At 40.9% G+C, this 14,945-nt stretch overlaps 1 protein-coding gene across 1 annotated transcript in view; it reads left to right on the plus strand.

Annotated features, from left to right (window-relative positions):
- Positions 1–11,262, plus strand: part of RABL3 (RAB, member of RAS oncogene family-like 3) — a 13,488-nt gene extending 2,226 nt beyond the window's left edge. Inside the window, exons 2-8 of the mRNA XM_009330304.1 lie at positions 226–317; positions 1,542–1,671; positions 4,594–4,708; positions 6,272–6,422; positions 7,103–7,174; positions 8,245–8,283; positions 10,936–11,262. Coding sequence (XP_009328579.1) covers positions 226–317; positions 1,542–1,671; positions 4,594–4,708; positions 6,272–6,422; positions 7,103–7,174; positions 8,245–8,283; positions 10,936–11,001 — 665 coding nt within the window. The 3' untranslated portion in view covers positions 11,002–11,262. The remainder of the gene's footprint in view (positions 1–225; positions 318–1,541; positions 1,672–4,593; positions 4,709–6,271; positions 6,423–7,102; positions 7,175–8,244; positions 8,284–10,935) is intronic.
- Positions 11,263–14,945: the final 3,683 nt, after the last annotated feature.

Consider the following 14,945-nt stretch of genomic DNA (forward strand, 5'->3'; position numbering starts at 1 on the left):
GTGCTGTACGCGTGGCCCAGCAGTCCAGCCCCCCCGCTGGCCCTCGGGTCTTTGCTCCTTGCCCGCCTTCCCCCTTTGCCCCGGCCGTTGGGCACTGACCGGTGGCCGTTACCCGCCCCCGTCGGGACCATCCGCGTTTAGTTGGTGCTTCTGCCCGTCACCTCTTGGCCTTTTTACCTGCCCTTGTGTGTTCTCCCAGGAGTTGTCCTCTGTGTGCACTTGCAGGTGTCGGAAAATCGTCGCTTGTTCACCTCTTATGCCAAAACCAGGTATTGGGAAACCCGTCCTGGACAGTGGGCTGCTCGGTGGACGTTCGAGTAGGTGATGTGACAGACCTCTTTGTAGCCCTTGCTTAATGTGGAAGGGAAGGGAAGGGTCTCGACATTTTTTTTCCTCTTTTCATTACTTTTTGCCACAGAAAGGTGTGTTTCAGTGTTTTCTTTTGCTGAGAGCTTAATCTTTTGAAGCAAAATACATATATATATATAGCAGAATCTTTTGAAGCAAAATATTAAATATGAGCCGAGCACTTGCGTGAGCAAGTTTTGACCTTAGAAGGTTGTCAAAAGCAGACAAGATACTTGTCATTCGTAGCGCCTCTCCTTACTGCAGTGGCCACTGGTGTGTTACAAGTCATGGAGCGGCCAGTTTAAGTCAGAAGACACAGAACTTAAAGCACACTTCCCCGAGAAACAATTAATGCACAGCTAAATTGTCAGGCAAACATACTGGGGAAAAACAATTTGCTTGTTTAATTTGAGGAGACTGAGCGTGACCATAGGATTGCTTCTCTTCCTCTGCTTATTGCAGGACCTGCTATTAGAGGAATGATGATACTCATCTAATAGTTTTTTGGCCCAACCTACAATCCCCATGGGGTGGTGATAAATGCTTTCTTCCTTCATTGCTCTTTGCTGCATTATCCTTGAAATGCATTGCCGTAGGTTAGGAATGATCCTGTCTTATCTTTGAGTTTCACCTCGAAGAATGCTCAAATGTATTTCCAAAGTTTCGGGAAAGAAACACGTCAATCCTGGTTGACTGTGTAGCAAAACTATCTAGCAGATACTGAGGCAAAAATTGTTGATTGATTAATTCAGTTGAGAAGTCAATGAGAATTTGGAGATGAAAAAGATGTGGTCAGTTGGAATCTGATGTGGTCACCTATGTTAATATTCTTGCAGTACTACCACCTGGGTTTTAACAACTGTAAGAAGTCATGACCTTACTTTTTCATCTGCTTTAGCAACATGGTATTTCTAAGCACATCATGAGGCATTAGGTTTGTTAATATTGAGGTGGAAAGGATACTGCCTGCTGACTCACCGAGCTCCACCTCATATAAGAGTTGTGGTATCCAGTGGCCACTGCTTGACTCATTCCATCTCCCTTCTACTTGAGAGATTTGAAATGGTGTCAACATGAGAATTTACAAATTTCTATCCATTACAATAATCCTTTCAGCTGAATGTGTAAGTGTTGTGTGGATTAACTCATGTGAGCTGATGCTGTGGTTATGTATGATGTGCATTTTTCATCAGATCCATGACTACAAAGAAGGGACTCCAGAAGAGAAGACCTACTACATTGAGCTGTGGGATGTTGGAGGTTCAGTGGGTTGTGCCACTAGTGTGAAAAGCACACGAGCAGTATTTTATAACTTGCTGAACGGTAAGTTTGCTTGGTGTAAATCTGGTTTTATCACTGTTTCTGTTATGAGCTCTCTTGGTTCTGGGGCAGGATTCCTTTAAGTCTGGTTGAGGGCTGTATTGTTCTCTTTTTCTGATTCCAGCACACTTATACAGGAAAAAAAACTGATACTATTCGTAGGCAGAATTTTATGGATGCAGTTTTGAACTGGAAAGCTATTTTAGGCAAACCTGTGCAGATGAGCTTCATCAGCCTTTCACTTCAGTCTTGTGCAGCTGGCACAGCAGGGAGTCTTTGAAGTTGCAGTGAGGTCCCTTCCAGCTACACTTGCAGACACAAAGGTTGCCTTCACCTTTCCAGGCCTGATATACATGCAGAAATATGATTTATATTTTCTTGTCTGGTTCCAAAACCTACAGCAGGGAAATAATTATTTGAATTTATATGACCTTTCATAGTTATATCCTACCCTGGCAAATTTGAACTGTTCTCCCATGAAATTGCAATGTGCTGATAACCATCATGCCTCTGCTCATTTAATTTCCCAAATTATTTTTAATAATTGAATCTTGCAACTTGCTGTAGATAGAAAGTAGTATTTTATGCCTTCAGTTGAGATACTGACTTAAAAGCCTACTAGTTCATCTGTACCACTAATAAGAGCAAATAAGAGATTATAAACTTAATAATGCAGTATTTCAATTGTTACTTCTTGGCGTCCAAGAGTAGTTCACTAAAAATAGATGTGTACTAGATTAACAACCGCTTCTGGAAATTTGTCTCAAATGTTCTGTTTGATTCTCATTTCTTGTTCCCAATCATTTGAGGGCCTTTCAATAATGTGTTTAGCCATACAATAAACATTTTTGCTCTGTGATTATTTAACTAGTTATTTCTTCCTCCTTTCCCAGGAGGAAAACTGTGTGTAGGTACCTCTTGCTTATATTCTTAACCAGACCTCTGTAAATAAGGTTTGAGTTGAGTTGTGCCCTCAAAGCAAGCCTCTTTGGTGTATGAAAAAAATGTATTTCTTTCTGACACCACATCCACTGTATGCCAGTGAGTATGGGTCAGACTTGGAAATATCTTAGAGCAGCCCATTAGGAGATGAAATCTTGAACTTATGTGTCTGAGTTATAATTGATGATGTATTAAAATAGTTATTTATCTCCACTGCCGAAAAGATATTATTGGGCAGCTCGCATATGAAAACTGTTGACTTTGGTAGTTAGCCTTGGCTCTCGTTTCTTTCATTACATTAATTCCTTCGTTAGAGCTTGTCTCACAAATTGCCTCTGTTTGACCTGATTTAAGAAGAGAAGATGAACGCGTTCCTTCTGCCTGACTGCTTGTGCTTTCTGGGCTTGCAGTGGTCTGAAAACCTGAGATCAAAAGACAGTTAATGTTTGGTTGTGGCAGCATCTGTGCAGACTGTCAGTGAGACCTGGCTGTTGACAAGGTTAGGTACGGTTTGCTCTTGGTTTGATTGCAGATCATCTGCTTTGGAGTCCCTGCATCTAGTATGTGGACTGTGATAGTCTAGGACAGTGACTAGGCAGTAAGGCTGTGGCTTGCAGACCTTAATGGGGGAGGAACATTTCCTTGAGTAGTCATTGGTCCTGCCTGCCCTTTTTTGATGTTGACATAGTCTTTTTCTGCTGGTGCAACTAACTGTGTAGGTTTTCGATGAAGCAGATAAGGGAACTGACCAATCAAAAACGGAACCGAGGAAGAGTGTCTGGAGGTGGAGAGCATTTCCCACAGATGATGCAGCAGTGCCTCTGAATCTGTTACCGTAGGCCAAGTTATGTTGTATCAGGCTTTTTCTCCCTACGCTGGGGGTGGACATACAGTTGAGTTACCTTTTTATGCTGTTACTGAGACAAATGCTTTGAAATAGGGCTATGTGATATGCTGGGAACTCTCACAGGAGAGTCTGTGCACAGTCGTGTGGGGTAGTGGAGAATGTTTGTGGAAATGTGGTTTGTTCATAGTTTGTACAGTGGGTGGCACCTTTGGAGTTAAGGTGAAAGATTAAATTAATAAGTATTCTCCACCTGTGGGCTGTGAAGTGTGCTGAGAACGAATCCTGGTGAAGATAAGGGGTATAATTCCATTTTGTCCTTGAATTAATGATGGTTTGAAGTCTGGAGGAAGTGGGAACATTCCACAGGTTGCAGAAGGTGTGAATAAATAGAAGAAATTTGCTAGCAGGAATTGGTAATTGAGTTAGGAACTGTGGTTATCAGAAGTGGGTGTCTGTTAATAGCACAGCTGGGAAGTTTGGCTGACTGTTTTTCTATCTCAGAATTTACATTTTGAAGGATCACGGTAATGAAAAATGCTAGAAGCTTAATCTTAAATACATGAAATCTTATTAATTCATGTTTCTACCAGCCATTTGGTGGACTGTGAAAGTTTATCAGAATCTGTTTCCCCTTTGGATACCTCCCCAAGTATGTAGCATTAGTTCTTGAAAATGCAGGAAAGCAATAGTGCTCTCTAAACGCTTTGAAACAAAGAAACAGCCTTTAAACTTCTTAGGTGGTGTGACAAAAAGATAGCTATGTTTACCAATTAGGTAAAATGGAGAGAGGCTAAATTCTCTGCTGCAGTAATACAGAGTTTCAGTATCATTAGGACTAGACAGAGCAGAATCAGGGAATGCCTGCAAGCCTCTTGCAGGTTGAACCCTGAAGTGGCTGTTTGTTTCCTCCTTTCATGAGATTTTTCTCTTAGCTCTTATCCAATTCCTGATAAGCAGCTTTAAAAAACCTGTTGCATCCTGATATTTTCAGCTTTACTCATTCACTGTAACTGAACTGGTTTTATTTCCCTTTCTTCATTCTCACATATCTGGGAACCTGCAGATGTCATCCTGGTAAGATAAGGAAAAAAAAAATATCATTAAATAGCATCTTGCTGCCTTCTCTTTCACTTCAGGAATAATTTTAGTGCATGACTTAACCAACAAGAAATCATCCCAGAATTTGTATCGCTGGTCTTTGGAAGCACTCAACAGAGATGTCGCTCCAACAGGAGTTCTCGTGACAAATGGGTGAGTTAAAAACATATGTGCAGGGTTAAGACGCAGTAATTCCAAGCTGTTATGGAAGTCTTTGTTCATCCCTAAGGCTACTTGAAGGCCATACAAAATTAGATGTGGCTAGACTTTTCAAAAAGAAAGAAAAAAAATGGATATCAAAGAAAACCACTGTTCTTTTGTTTTACACTGCCAGTCAGGCCATTCTGCCAGTAGATTCCCAAACTGTATGGCAGAGACCTTGCTTTAATGGAAAAGATGTTTACTGCGTCCTTCATTTGTCTGGGGCATCTGTGAGAGTGGGTCCAGTCCCTGATACCTGAAGTCTTGTGTGTCCGTACTGAGACATGCAAAGCCTTTGTACAGGAAGTGTCATGGGCTGGCATGTCTCTGTTCCAAAAGGCTTTCCCTCAATGCACCAAGACTGAGAAAGTTCACTTAATTATTTTTTTGTTTTGGACGGTGAGGGAATTATTTCAGGAGTGTGGCTAAAAAAGAGCTTGGAAAACTCTGCTTAAACAGCATGTTCATAATTAGCTTTCCAACATCTTGTCAAGTGTTTCCTCCTGTATCTCCATGCTCCTGTTATACACATAGTCAAGGAGGTTTTAAGATAATTGATAAAACTCACACATGAGCAGGGAAGCGATAATAAGGGGTAGCTTTTTGTGGGAAGAATATCAATTGTTTATCTGCCTGTGCTGGTACACAGGTGTTTCTGTAGAAACATGGGAGAAAGGAAAGAGGGTTTGCACTATATAAACTGCAAACTTCTCCAGTTTTTCCACATACAGGTTCTTCACAATTGTTTTAATTTTCAAAAGCTTAACTTCTGTCAGGGACAGATGCTCAGCCACTAGCAATTGCTTGGTCAAGTTGTTGCTGTTGGTTGTAAAATTACTTTCTAGAGATCTTGGTTCAGGTAAAAATGAAAGACAAGTGTGAGGGGAATGATTGGAGCTTGGATTTGTGAGGACATTTAATTGCAATAGTATTTATTTTATAAAGGCTATCTTTGATCGTTATTCATGTCTGAATGAAAGCTTGTTGGCATTCAGCTTGTAGTTGCTACCTTTACTTGAATGTAGAAGAATTAGTAACTTGCCACCACAGAATTGTTACTGCAACCCTTGTTGATCTAAGGTGGAAAGGGGTAGTGTTTCACAGTTGCAATTTATTTCATTGTCCCTCCTTAAAAAGTGTATATGTGTAGGAACTTTAGATGTTCAGAGATGCCAGCTCCCTGATCTGTCTCTGGTGGCTGCACACACTTGGTACAATACTGGAATTCCTGTTTCTTTCCTGCTTGTGTTAGCATTTCTTCTGCAGTTCATCTATGCCGAGAAGAAATGCAGCTCTTGTGGTTTCTTTTCGCTTTCCTTTCAATCCCTGTGTAGTGACTTAGATGCAGAAGCCCTTCCTTAATTTACAGGTACAGCACATTCTCACTTAGATAAATAATGACCCTTAATAAATAAATGACCGTTACTTGAAACGGACAGGGGAGCTGATGGCACCCCTGTGCCCATTTACATGACCATCGCTTCATTTGGAATTGTATTTGTTTCCCCTCATCAGTGACTATGACCGTGAACAGTTTGCTGATAACCAGATTCCGCTGCTGGTAATAGGAACAAAGCTGGATCAGATCCCAGAAACTAAGCGGAATGAAGTTTTGACTAGAACAGCTTTCTTGGCTGAGGATTTCAATGCCGAAGAGATAAATTTGGTTAGTATCCTTGTCACCAGTGTTGTTTTTCTTTTATATGGGAATGATGCCGATTTTTAGTAAGTAGAGATGTTGTTACAAAAATCGGGCTTTTGGACATTTTCTCAGTAATGCTGGAGTCATGCACATTTTGACTGGGACATGCACATGACACCCCTTGCTTGATGGAACGATTGTCTTTGTTTCACTATAGGGAGGTACAGGCAGTGTTAGATAAGGTCACTGAAGCTTAGAATTGGTGGTTGGGAGTTAAGTTTTCTCTTCCCTGTTCTTAGTTCTGACACAGACTATCTTTGAATGAAACATCAAGATCACTTTTTATGTATATATAATGTGTATATACATGTATAAAAATACACATGTGCTGTGTGAGTGCTTGTATATACGCACACAAGCACTGTGTAGCCTGTACAAATTATTAGCTGACTGTATAGCTGGTGGCAGAAGGACGATGTGGAGCACATAGCGGGGCACTTAGAATTCTCCGGTTGATTCACAGAACAGAAGTTGGGCTTTTCTCTCAAATGACTGTGGAGCAGAAATCAGCAGATATACAGTGTTTTCCTTAGCTGATCCCATGTGCATGTGTCAGGGGAAAGGGTATGTTGATTTCCATGTGTATGGCTTCCTTGCATTGATTTCTTTGTGCTTGGTTTGTTGTTGTCTTTTGTGTGTTCTAGGATTGCACCAATCCTCGTTACCTGGCTGCAGGTTCATCCAATGCTGTCAAGCTAAGCAGGTTTTTTGATAAGGTAAATCAAGTCAATTAAATTATGTTTTATTGTTCTATGTATTGAACGCTGTCTGTGACGTGAACATGGAACAGCAGATAGCTGCTCCTTTCACGTTCCGTTTTTTGAGTTGGTTCAAGCCAGGTGTGGGGAGGCCAAAGATTGGTCTCCTTTTGGAAACTCCAGAAAATAGCTGATCTGCTTGAAGGTTTGATTCTTGATCTGCATGGAGCAATGAAAAAGAACTCACAGATGTGCAAAGACACTCTGCATATGCTTTTGGAGTCCTTTGGCAGGCCAGAGGGTTTGCAGTGTGCTAAGGTAGTAATGTGGGGAGTTACAAGACTATGGTTAGCTCTGTTGCTCCTGGTTAAAGCAAACCTTAGGAATTAAGAAATTTGGCGTATTACTCTCCCTTCCTGCACAAGAGAGCATCAAGGCCTACTGTGAAAATGACAGAAGGAATGCTCTGGTTTAAGCATCCCCTGGACAAAAAGATCATAGTGGAGCAGATCACCTCCTGTAACAGATCATGCTTTAGAGGAAATTTGGCCTGAATTTTCTTTGGAGGAGGACGTAGGTCGTACAGGGAGATACAAATCACTTTTTGATTCTTGGATTGACAGTACTGCCTCCATAGGTATCCTTCAGGACAGACGGTTTGTGCATCACTCTCAGAGAGCAAGTCAGGCTACCTCTTCTCAAGCATCACCTATGCCCAGGGGCTACTCGGAACCACTGGAGTTGTTATGCACCTGCAGAATGAGCTTTTGCTAGTGCTCAGAACTGCTGCGCCTGCAAAGAGGGGTGGCAATAACTGACACTGATGCAGTAAGGAGACACCCAAACCATCACCTCCATTACTAAAGAGGGCTAACTAAATTAGACATGTAGAAGTTGGGGATAACACAGCTTTACTAAGAATTGCTGGAGGTGGCAACTCCTTCTATGTGTAATAGAGCTTTTCACTTAAAGCAATAGGCCTGGAGCAGGGGACATGGGTTCAGACCTTGTCCCAGTGTGAAGTGTTGATTGGAATCTGAGGTTATGCATATGCTGTGCGAGCTGAGATCATTCTCTGTTTTTCCCAGGTCATAGAGAAGAGATACTTCTTAAGAGATGGCAATCAGGTTTGTCATTTTTCCTCCTTTTTTGTTTTGTTTCTCCCTGTGTGATGGGAACTGCTGACAGAGTCCTCTTTAAACATGGGCTTCATGTGACTTAAATGATAATCTATGGTGGTAATTGAGTTTTTAAATCTGTGGGAGCACAGCTGTTTTGGATAGACAGAAAAATGGCTGACTTGTCAGCAGAAGTATTTGTCTGTAATGTGATTGGCAGTGAAATAATTAAGTATGCTAACATAGTAGAAGTTGCAAGAGTGAGGTAAAATGGGCAAATATGATCTCTTTCAGATCTGTCAGCTTCAGGCTGCTTGGTTGCAGATTTAGGCCAGAGATGCTGTCCTGACGGTCAATGAAAAGGCTTTTTTTGCACAGCTGGGACTAGCATTTGATGTTTTGTACAGGTAGTTTTCATAGAACCAGTGGAGCCACAAGGAAAATGGCAGTATGATACCAGCTTGTAATTAATTCCTAAATGGCTGAATTAACTGTTTTCAGTACAGCTGGTGAAGAACTAGCAAAAGGACTCTCCTGGTTGGGGGAGGCCGCTTCAACTTTTTGTGCCCCCCACCTTCCCATGTGCAGTTTACTATGTGGGGAGTAGCGAGGTTCCACTTACCGTATCTGTGAGGTGCTTGCAAAATACCATGAACGGCACCACTGAAATACAATTGAACGTATCATTAGATGTAGCTGTGCTGAAAGCCCCTTAGGGAGAGTGGGGAAAAAATAGTCATGAATTACAAAATGCTTACTTTGAGCGTTTTTTTATGCCTTTTAAAAATAAATTTGCTTTTTCCTCTTTCAGTTCTGCATGATGCCCTTTTTCCTCCCCTCTCCCCTCCTCCCCACATTCTAGTGAAAGGAAGTCTCCCTTTCATGGGGATGATAGCTTAATGCAGAAATCTGCTTGTGTGCTGGTTGTCTTTCATGCATGATGTAAGAATGTTACTTTTCTTATTTGATCATTTTTAGTGGTTAGCCAGGGATTAACTGTATATTTCTCATGGCCACGTGCCAAAGATTACAGCCTTCTGATGACTACTTTCATCTGCCTCACTGAAAACAGCTCAAAAGATTAAAACAAATCTCAAGTAGTGGACTGTCATATTTAAAGAGAGAAAATCCAGATGGGAACTGGAGATTTTGTTGTGACCTCTTAATGTTATTATTTGAAATTATCTACTTAATGTAAATCTTACGATGTATTTGTGGGTTTTCTACGATAGGTCTCTTCGATCATTCGTGTTTTGAGGTATTTCTATTACAGACTTCTTCAGGATGAAAAGAATGATAAGTTTCAAATTGTTTGTAGCTACAACTTCAATCAGATCTCTGATAAATAATTGTTACTCTTAATTAGTGACTTTGATATAAAAAATGCTAAAGCAGATAAGTTTTTAGCTATGGTGTCCTGCTACTTTTTTGTTATAATGATTGCATTTTTCCTTTTCGAATTCCCAAAGCAGTTTTGATGAGACGAACCTTTGTGCAAAATCTGCCTGATTTTACCCTTAGAGATGATTGCTTTTCAGAGATGAACAAAACAATTCCTGAATTAATACCATGCATATCTGTTTGAGTTTGGGGCCTGAAAACCCTAACTAAATTTAGCTTGTGTTTTTTTAGTGGACTTTTATTTTGGGTAAGCTCTTTAGCTTTCTCAGTTTACCAATGAAGTATGTAACCTAAGCAATCTACTTTGTATTGTAAATTACATTTTCATCCCATACCATCCATACATGCCCATGTTCTCCTGGCGTGATTTGTAGTGCTTGGTTGATGCCTTCCATTTTAATATACTGTATTTCCTAAGAGAGCGTGGAATTGTTTTGGGAGGATGTGTTTACTGGGTCTGCTGTTTCTGCTTGTGTGCAGTTAGATATCTAAAAGTTATTCTGGACTGTAATCAAATAGTTTTATGATGCCACCAATAGGACAGACATCTTACATGGTATTAGAAAGCAGTGCATCTCTTTCTTATGGGGGATTCACAGGTGCATCGGTTTGCAAATCTGTTTGAAATACCCTTAAGCCAGAGAAGCTTCTGATGGTTTCAAGTAGATTTTCTTTGTAAGCACTCATTGTCACGGTGTAAGCAGTGTCTACAGATTGGCTGCAAAAGCAGGAGTGCTAATCCTTTGCATTGTTGCAGCCGCTTTTATTCTGATGGTTTTCTTAAAGCTTTCAGCAATTGATAAAACCGTACTTTCAACTACCAGTGAAGGGCTGCTGTCTCAGGTTAGAAGGCATAAAGTCTCAACAGCTGTTTAATAGAACTTGGTAATACTATTTAATAGTTTTAAAAATGAATGGAGGAGAAATTCTTGTATGCATTTGAATCTGGGGGGAAATACGGACTTTGAAATCTGTAATTAACTGGTTTAGGATTTGCCCAAGAAATTAAGGCTTTCATTGTAACCCTTGCCAAAAAGCCTTAAGGAGCTCCATAGAACAAATGAGCCATACTCAAGTTTTGCATCTCGTTTAATTGATGGTGCTCCTTGAGCAGTAAGCTGAAGCATTTTAGTCCTGATTCTGGAGGCGGCGTGGAAGAGGAAGGCATAGTTGCAGTTGGCTTGGTAACAGGGACTCGAATGTGGGCTAGCGGGAGCTCATGCTGATTCTGACATGACAACTTACGTTTCTTGTCTCTAGATTCCTGGCTTCTCTGAAAGGAAAAGGTTTGGAGGAGGAACACTGAAGAGCCTTCATTATGATTGAATACTGAAGAAGTGGAAGATGACTTCTCTGTTTTCCTAACGACGCTCCCATTCCGACTGGATGCTTAAAGACAATAATGCTTATGTCAAGCAGAGTAAAATGATACTATGCTTTGGCCGGGTAGACTGCTGAAGCCACTTTTGCTGGAGAAGACTTGGGGAAGAATCTAATCTGAAGCCTAGAGTGTTTCTTAGGATTGCAGGCTGTCTGGATATATGGGAACATTTGGGGAAAGTGTGCAATAAATTGAATGCCTCTCACATTGCTGTGGGAAACTTTATCATACACAGCATGTATATGTGACATCTTTGTCTCCATTTTGGAAAACTTATGGGCAGTCTTTGCAATGAATTACATTCATCTTACCTCTAAAGGAAAGATGACACTGAGCGGGCTTCTCATTTACAGTAAAGTGAACAAAACAAGTGAGCAAAATTGTCAGGATGGGTAAGGAATGGTCTGGAAAATAATGGAATGCCTTCATTAAATGAATGGTGTTGTCTCACCTGGAACACACTGTTCAGCCCTTTTCAAAAGGGATAAAAGAAATAGGCAAGAGATGAAAAGAGATTTGAAGCCTTAAAAAGAAAATCATGGGTAGAAAATAAGTGGTATTAATTCTGCTGCTTAAATTAAAATTGTTTACTTTGGAGAGAACAAAGTGAATCACGTACTCCTGTTTATCTTTTCATAATTGAGTGTGGTCTTGTTCTTAATATTAAATTTAAAGGCAATGCATGGAAAGCTGATAGAAAAATGTATGCTTTTATACAGTGCTTATTTGGAACAAATGTGACATGGTCTTACTGAGCCTGAGAGCTTAGCGGATTCAGAAAACAGGAAGTGTAAGAACATCCTCTGAATTAGAATGGATAGAAATTTAAAAGAGGATATAAAGCCCTGTAAAAAGTAGGAACTGAACATGATTAGAAGGAAAGTTCTGTGATAGGGACGTTTCCTTGTCATATTTAGCACTAAGGATAAAGGAGACTTGACCTGGTCTGATCTACTGTGCAAGGTGTTGTCTTCCTAAATAGCCCAAGCTTTGCATGGTTTCTCACCTCCCCATAATTACATGGAGTGGTAAAAGCCTGTTTTATGGCAGTTTCTTCTTTCCCCTCCTTCCTCACAGTTACGTCTAATGGTTAAGCCTCTGGCAAAGGCTAACTAAGAGCTAGAGTTAGATATAAATACAGATTAATAATAAATGGGGATAGAAGAAAGTAAAATGCTGGTGTGAAATTGACAGCGAGCAGAGTTCTGCAGTCTCCAGATTACATCTGCCTGCAGCTCTTCTAGCAGCTGCTTGGAAAGAAATAGAAAACTGCCTATTGCCACTAATCAGGCACAAAAATGACAGCTAGGTGCACCAGTCAAACTTATTAAAAATATGGTTACTTTGCTTTTCCTTAGGCCATTTCCAGAAAGCATTTGCAAACATGAGTGCAGTGAGTTTTTAGATACCTGTATGAAATAGGTTACTAGTTTGCATTTACTTTACGACCAGGGAAAATAAGGTCCTGAAATATTCATAGCAGATAACCCATGTCTGAGCTGTGCAGCTCATGACAGCACCAATGTCTCTCTCTGCTCCTTTGACAATGAAAGCTGGAATTATTTTCTCAAGGTCAGGTGCTGTCTTAGGGTAATCGGATCTGGGCTCCCTCCAGTTACCAAGGAACTGCAGAGCAGAACAAGCAAGCAAGGGCTATTTCTTCCTTCACCCTGTGGCTGCTTTAGGAGAATTGGAAGTGTTGGAGAATAAGGGAGGCCGTTTAGTTTAAGATGCTGCACGAAGCAGTGGTTGTACAGATCTTTGATTTGGAGGAAGCAACCACCCTAAGTAGCCCTCTTCAATTAAAAAAAAGGAACATTGCTCAGCATGCTGTAGGGTGACCCAAGTCCTAGTTGCAGCTTATCTGTATTTGTGCATTTCACTCCTGAGGCTCCACAAAGAAGAAATGTCTTCACATGAGAAAACTTGTGAAGATCAGTTCACGCTCCAGGAAGAGGAGAGAATGCATAGTTCCTATGCATCAGTGGGACTGAAGGTGATGACAATCAGGATTTAGAGGCAAATTAGAAAAAGATACTGTTGTGATAGGAGGGAGGCAAGATAAAGTGAATAGTACCGAGGAAAAGTAGAGCATGTGGGCAAGCGGTAGAAGGTTAGCAGATTGAGAGAGAAGTTTGCTTGAGGCTGTGGCTCCTGCTCTAGGCTCAGCTAAGTCCGGACTCAGTCATACAGCTGTAAGCCATAAAACTCCTCCCAGGATATCTCCATCCGCTCTTGAATTGACCCGCTGTGTGATCTGACAGGTGACTTCGTGGTCAGTCCCACTGTCCCATCTGCGAAGTGAAGGAGGCTTCCCTGGAGGCAAGGCTCTGATGTATCTGCTTATCAAATTGTAGTGCTTTCACTACATTGGGAATGACAGAGTTTACCCTTTTTCATTTTAGTCTGGATGTTTAACTTGAAGAAAATGAGTACCAGAGTTGTTCCAAGCTGTTTATGTTGTCGCAATATTTATTCTGATATCACCAACCTTAACTCTGTCCTATATAAACAAATCATTTAACTTCAATAGTTAGTTTTAATGCACTGAAATCCTTTAGGTAGTTGTCACTTGGTTATAATTCTAAAGGGTAAAGGATAAATTTCTGTGCTGTACTCCATCAGTAGCCCTGAAAAATGGTTGCAGACCTGTCTGAGCAGGATTACAGTGCTTTAGCGTTTCTGTCCCCAGTTAGAATAGATTGCTTTGTAAAACACCTGTGTGGGTTTTTCCATGTATTTTGACCTACTTTTCTTCTAGTATTTCATCAGGGCCGAGTTAAGGATATTAGCATATTCAAGTTATGTTTAAATATAATCCTGAAATTTCATGGTTTTTCCATGCTTGGGGTTTGGATAATTGCAGTATCCCTGTTTTGCAGTTTTCACATTTACATGACTGGCACGCACTGTAGCTCTCTTGAAATAGCTCCATACGTTTTTTGTTTGGAGCGGTAGCTTCTGTTTTCCTAAATGTAATGCAGAGGCAGAATGGACTGATAATTATAAATAAGCCAAACCATGGGAATTGGCAGAAGCTGTTGCAGGCACCTTTAACCTGCTGACTAGGATTGATGTGTGGGATTAGGTGCCTCTTTCTCTTTATTTTAATCAGAGGTAGTGGCTCCATACACAAGAGCCACCAGTTTAGCACCGTATCTCGGTTGTACCCATATTGGTTTTGTGTGTAGAGCAAGAATATCTCACGCTTGCTGTGGTATATATCAAATGTCAGGATCCAGCGGGTGATGTGGAATGACCGTCCCAGTTCTTTGCATTGACTTTACCCTTACTCACTGCCCCATCCCTTCCGTGCTTCTGCTTTACTTCTGTCTCAGAATGTCTGAACATCAGTTTTAAATTGTCACTAAAAAAAACTGTGTTGATCTTTCTCCCAAATATTCATTGTCCAGCCAAACCCTGTTTGCTTTTTGGATCACAGGTTTGAATGTAGTGGTTGTCTTACACCTGTGTTAATGTAATGTTGTGAATCCAACATCTTAGCTATTTTAATGCAAATAGGTCTCTGGTCCAGGTTAAGTATCTTATTTGTTTAGATCTCAGCAGGTAACCACAATTATGTATAATTTTTCCTCTTAGGACAAGGTGATGTGTAAAGGAGTTGTGTATGTATGTTGATGATGTTACATTTATTTTTAAAGGAAGTGCTAGCTTCTCATCGGAACCAGGAGTATGTGAGCAGCCGGAGTCGGTTGCATTACTGTTTGCACCTCACCTGTTTCAGCTGCCCAGAAAAGGTTCACCTCCAGTTTTGGGGTTGTGGCACCGAACACTTTCTCTGTGCCACACTTCACTCCTCCGTCTATGTTGTTCATCTTTCTTTTCTCTGCCCCCCCCCCCCCCCCCCCCCCCCCCCCCTCCCCCCTCT

Source organism: Pygoscelis adeliae, unplaced genomic scaffold, assembly GCF_000699105.1.
Source record: "Pygoscelis adeliae isolate BGI_AS28 unplaced genomic scaffold, ASM69910v1 Scaffold120, whole genome shotgun sequence".
NCBI classification, from domain to species: Eukaryota; Metazoa; Chordata; class Aves; order Sphenisciformes; family Spheniscidae; genus Pygoscelis; species Pygoscelis adeliae.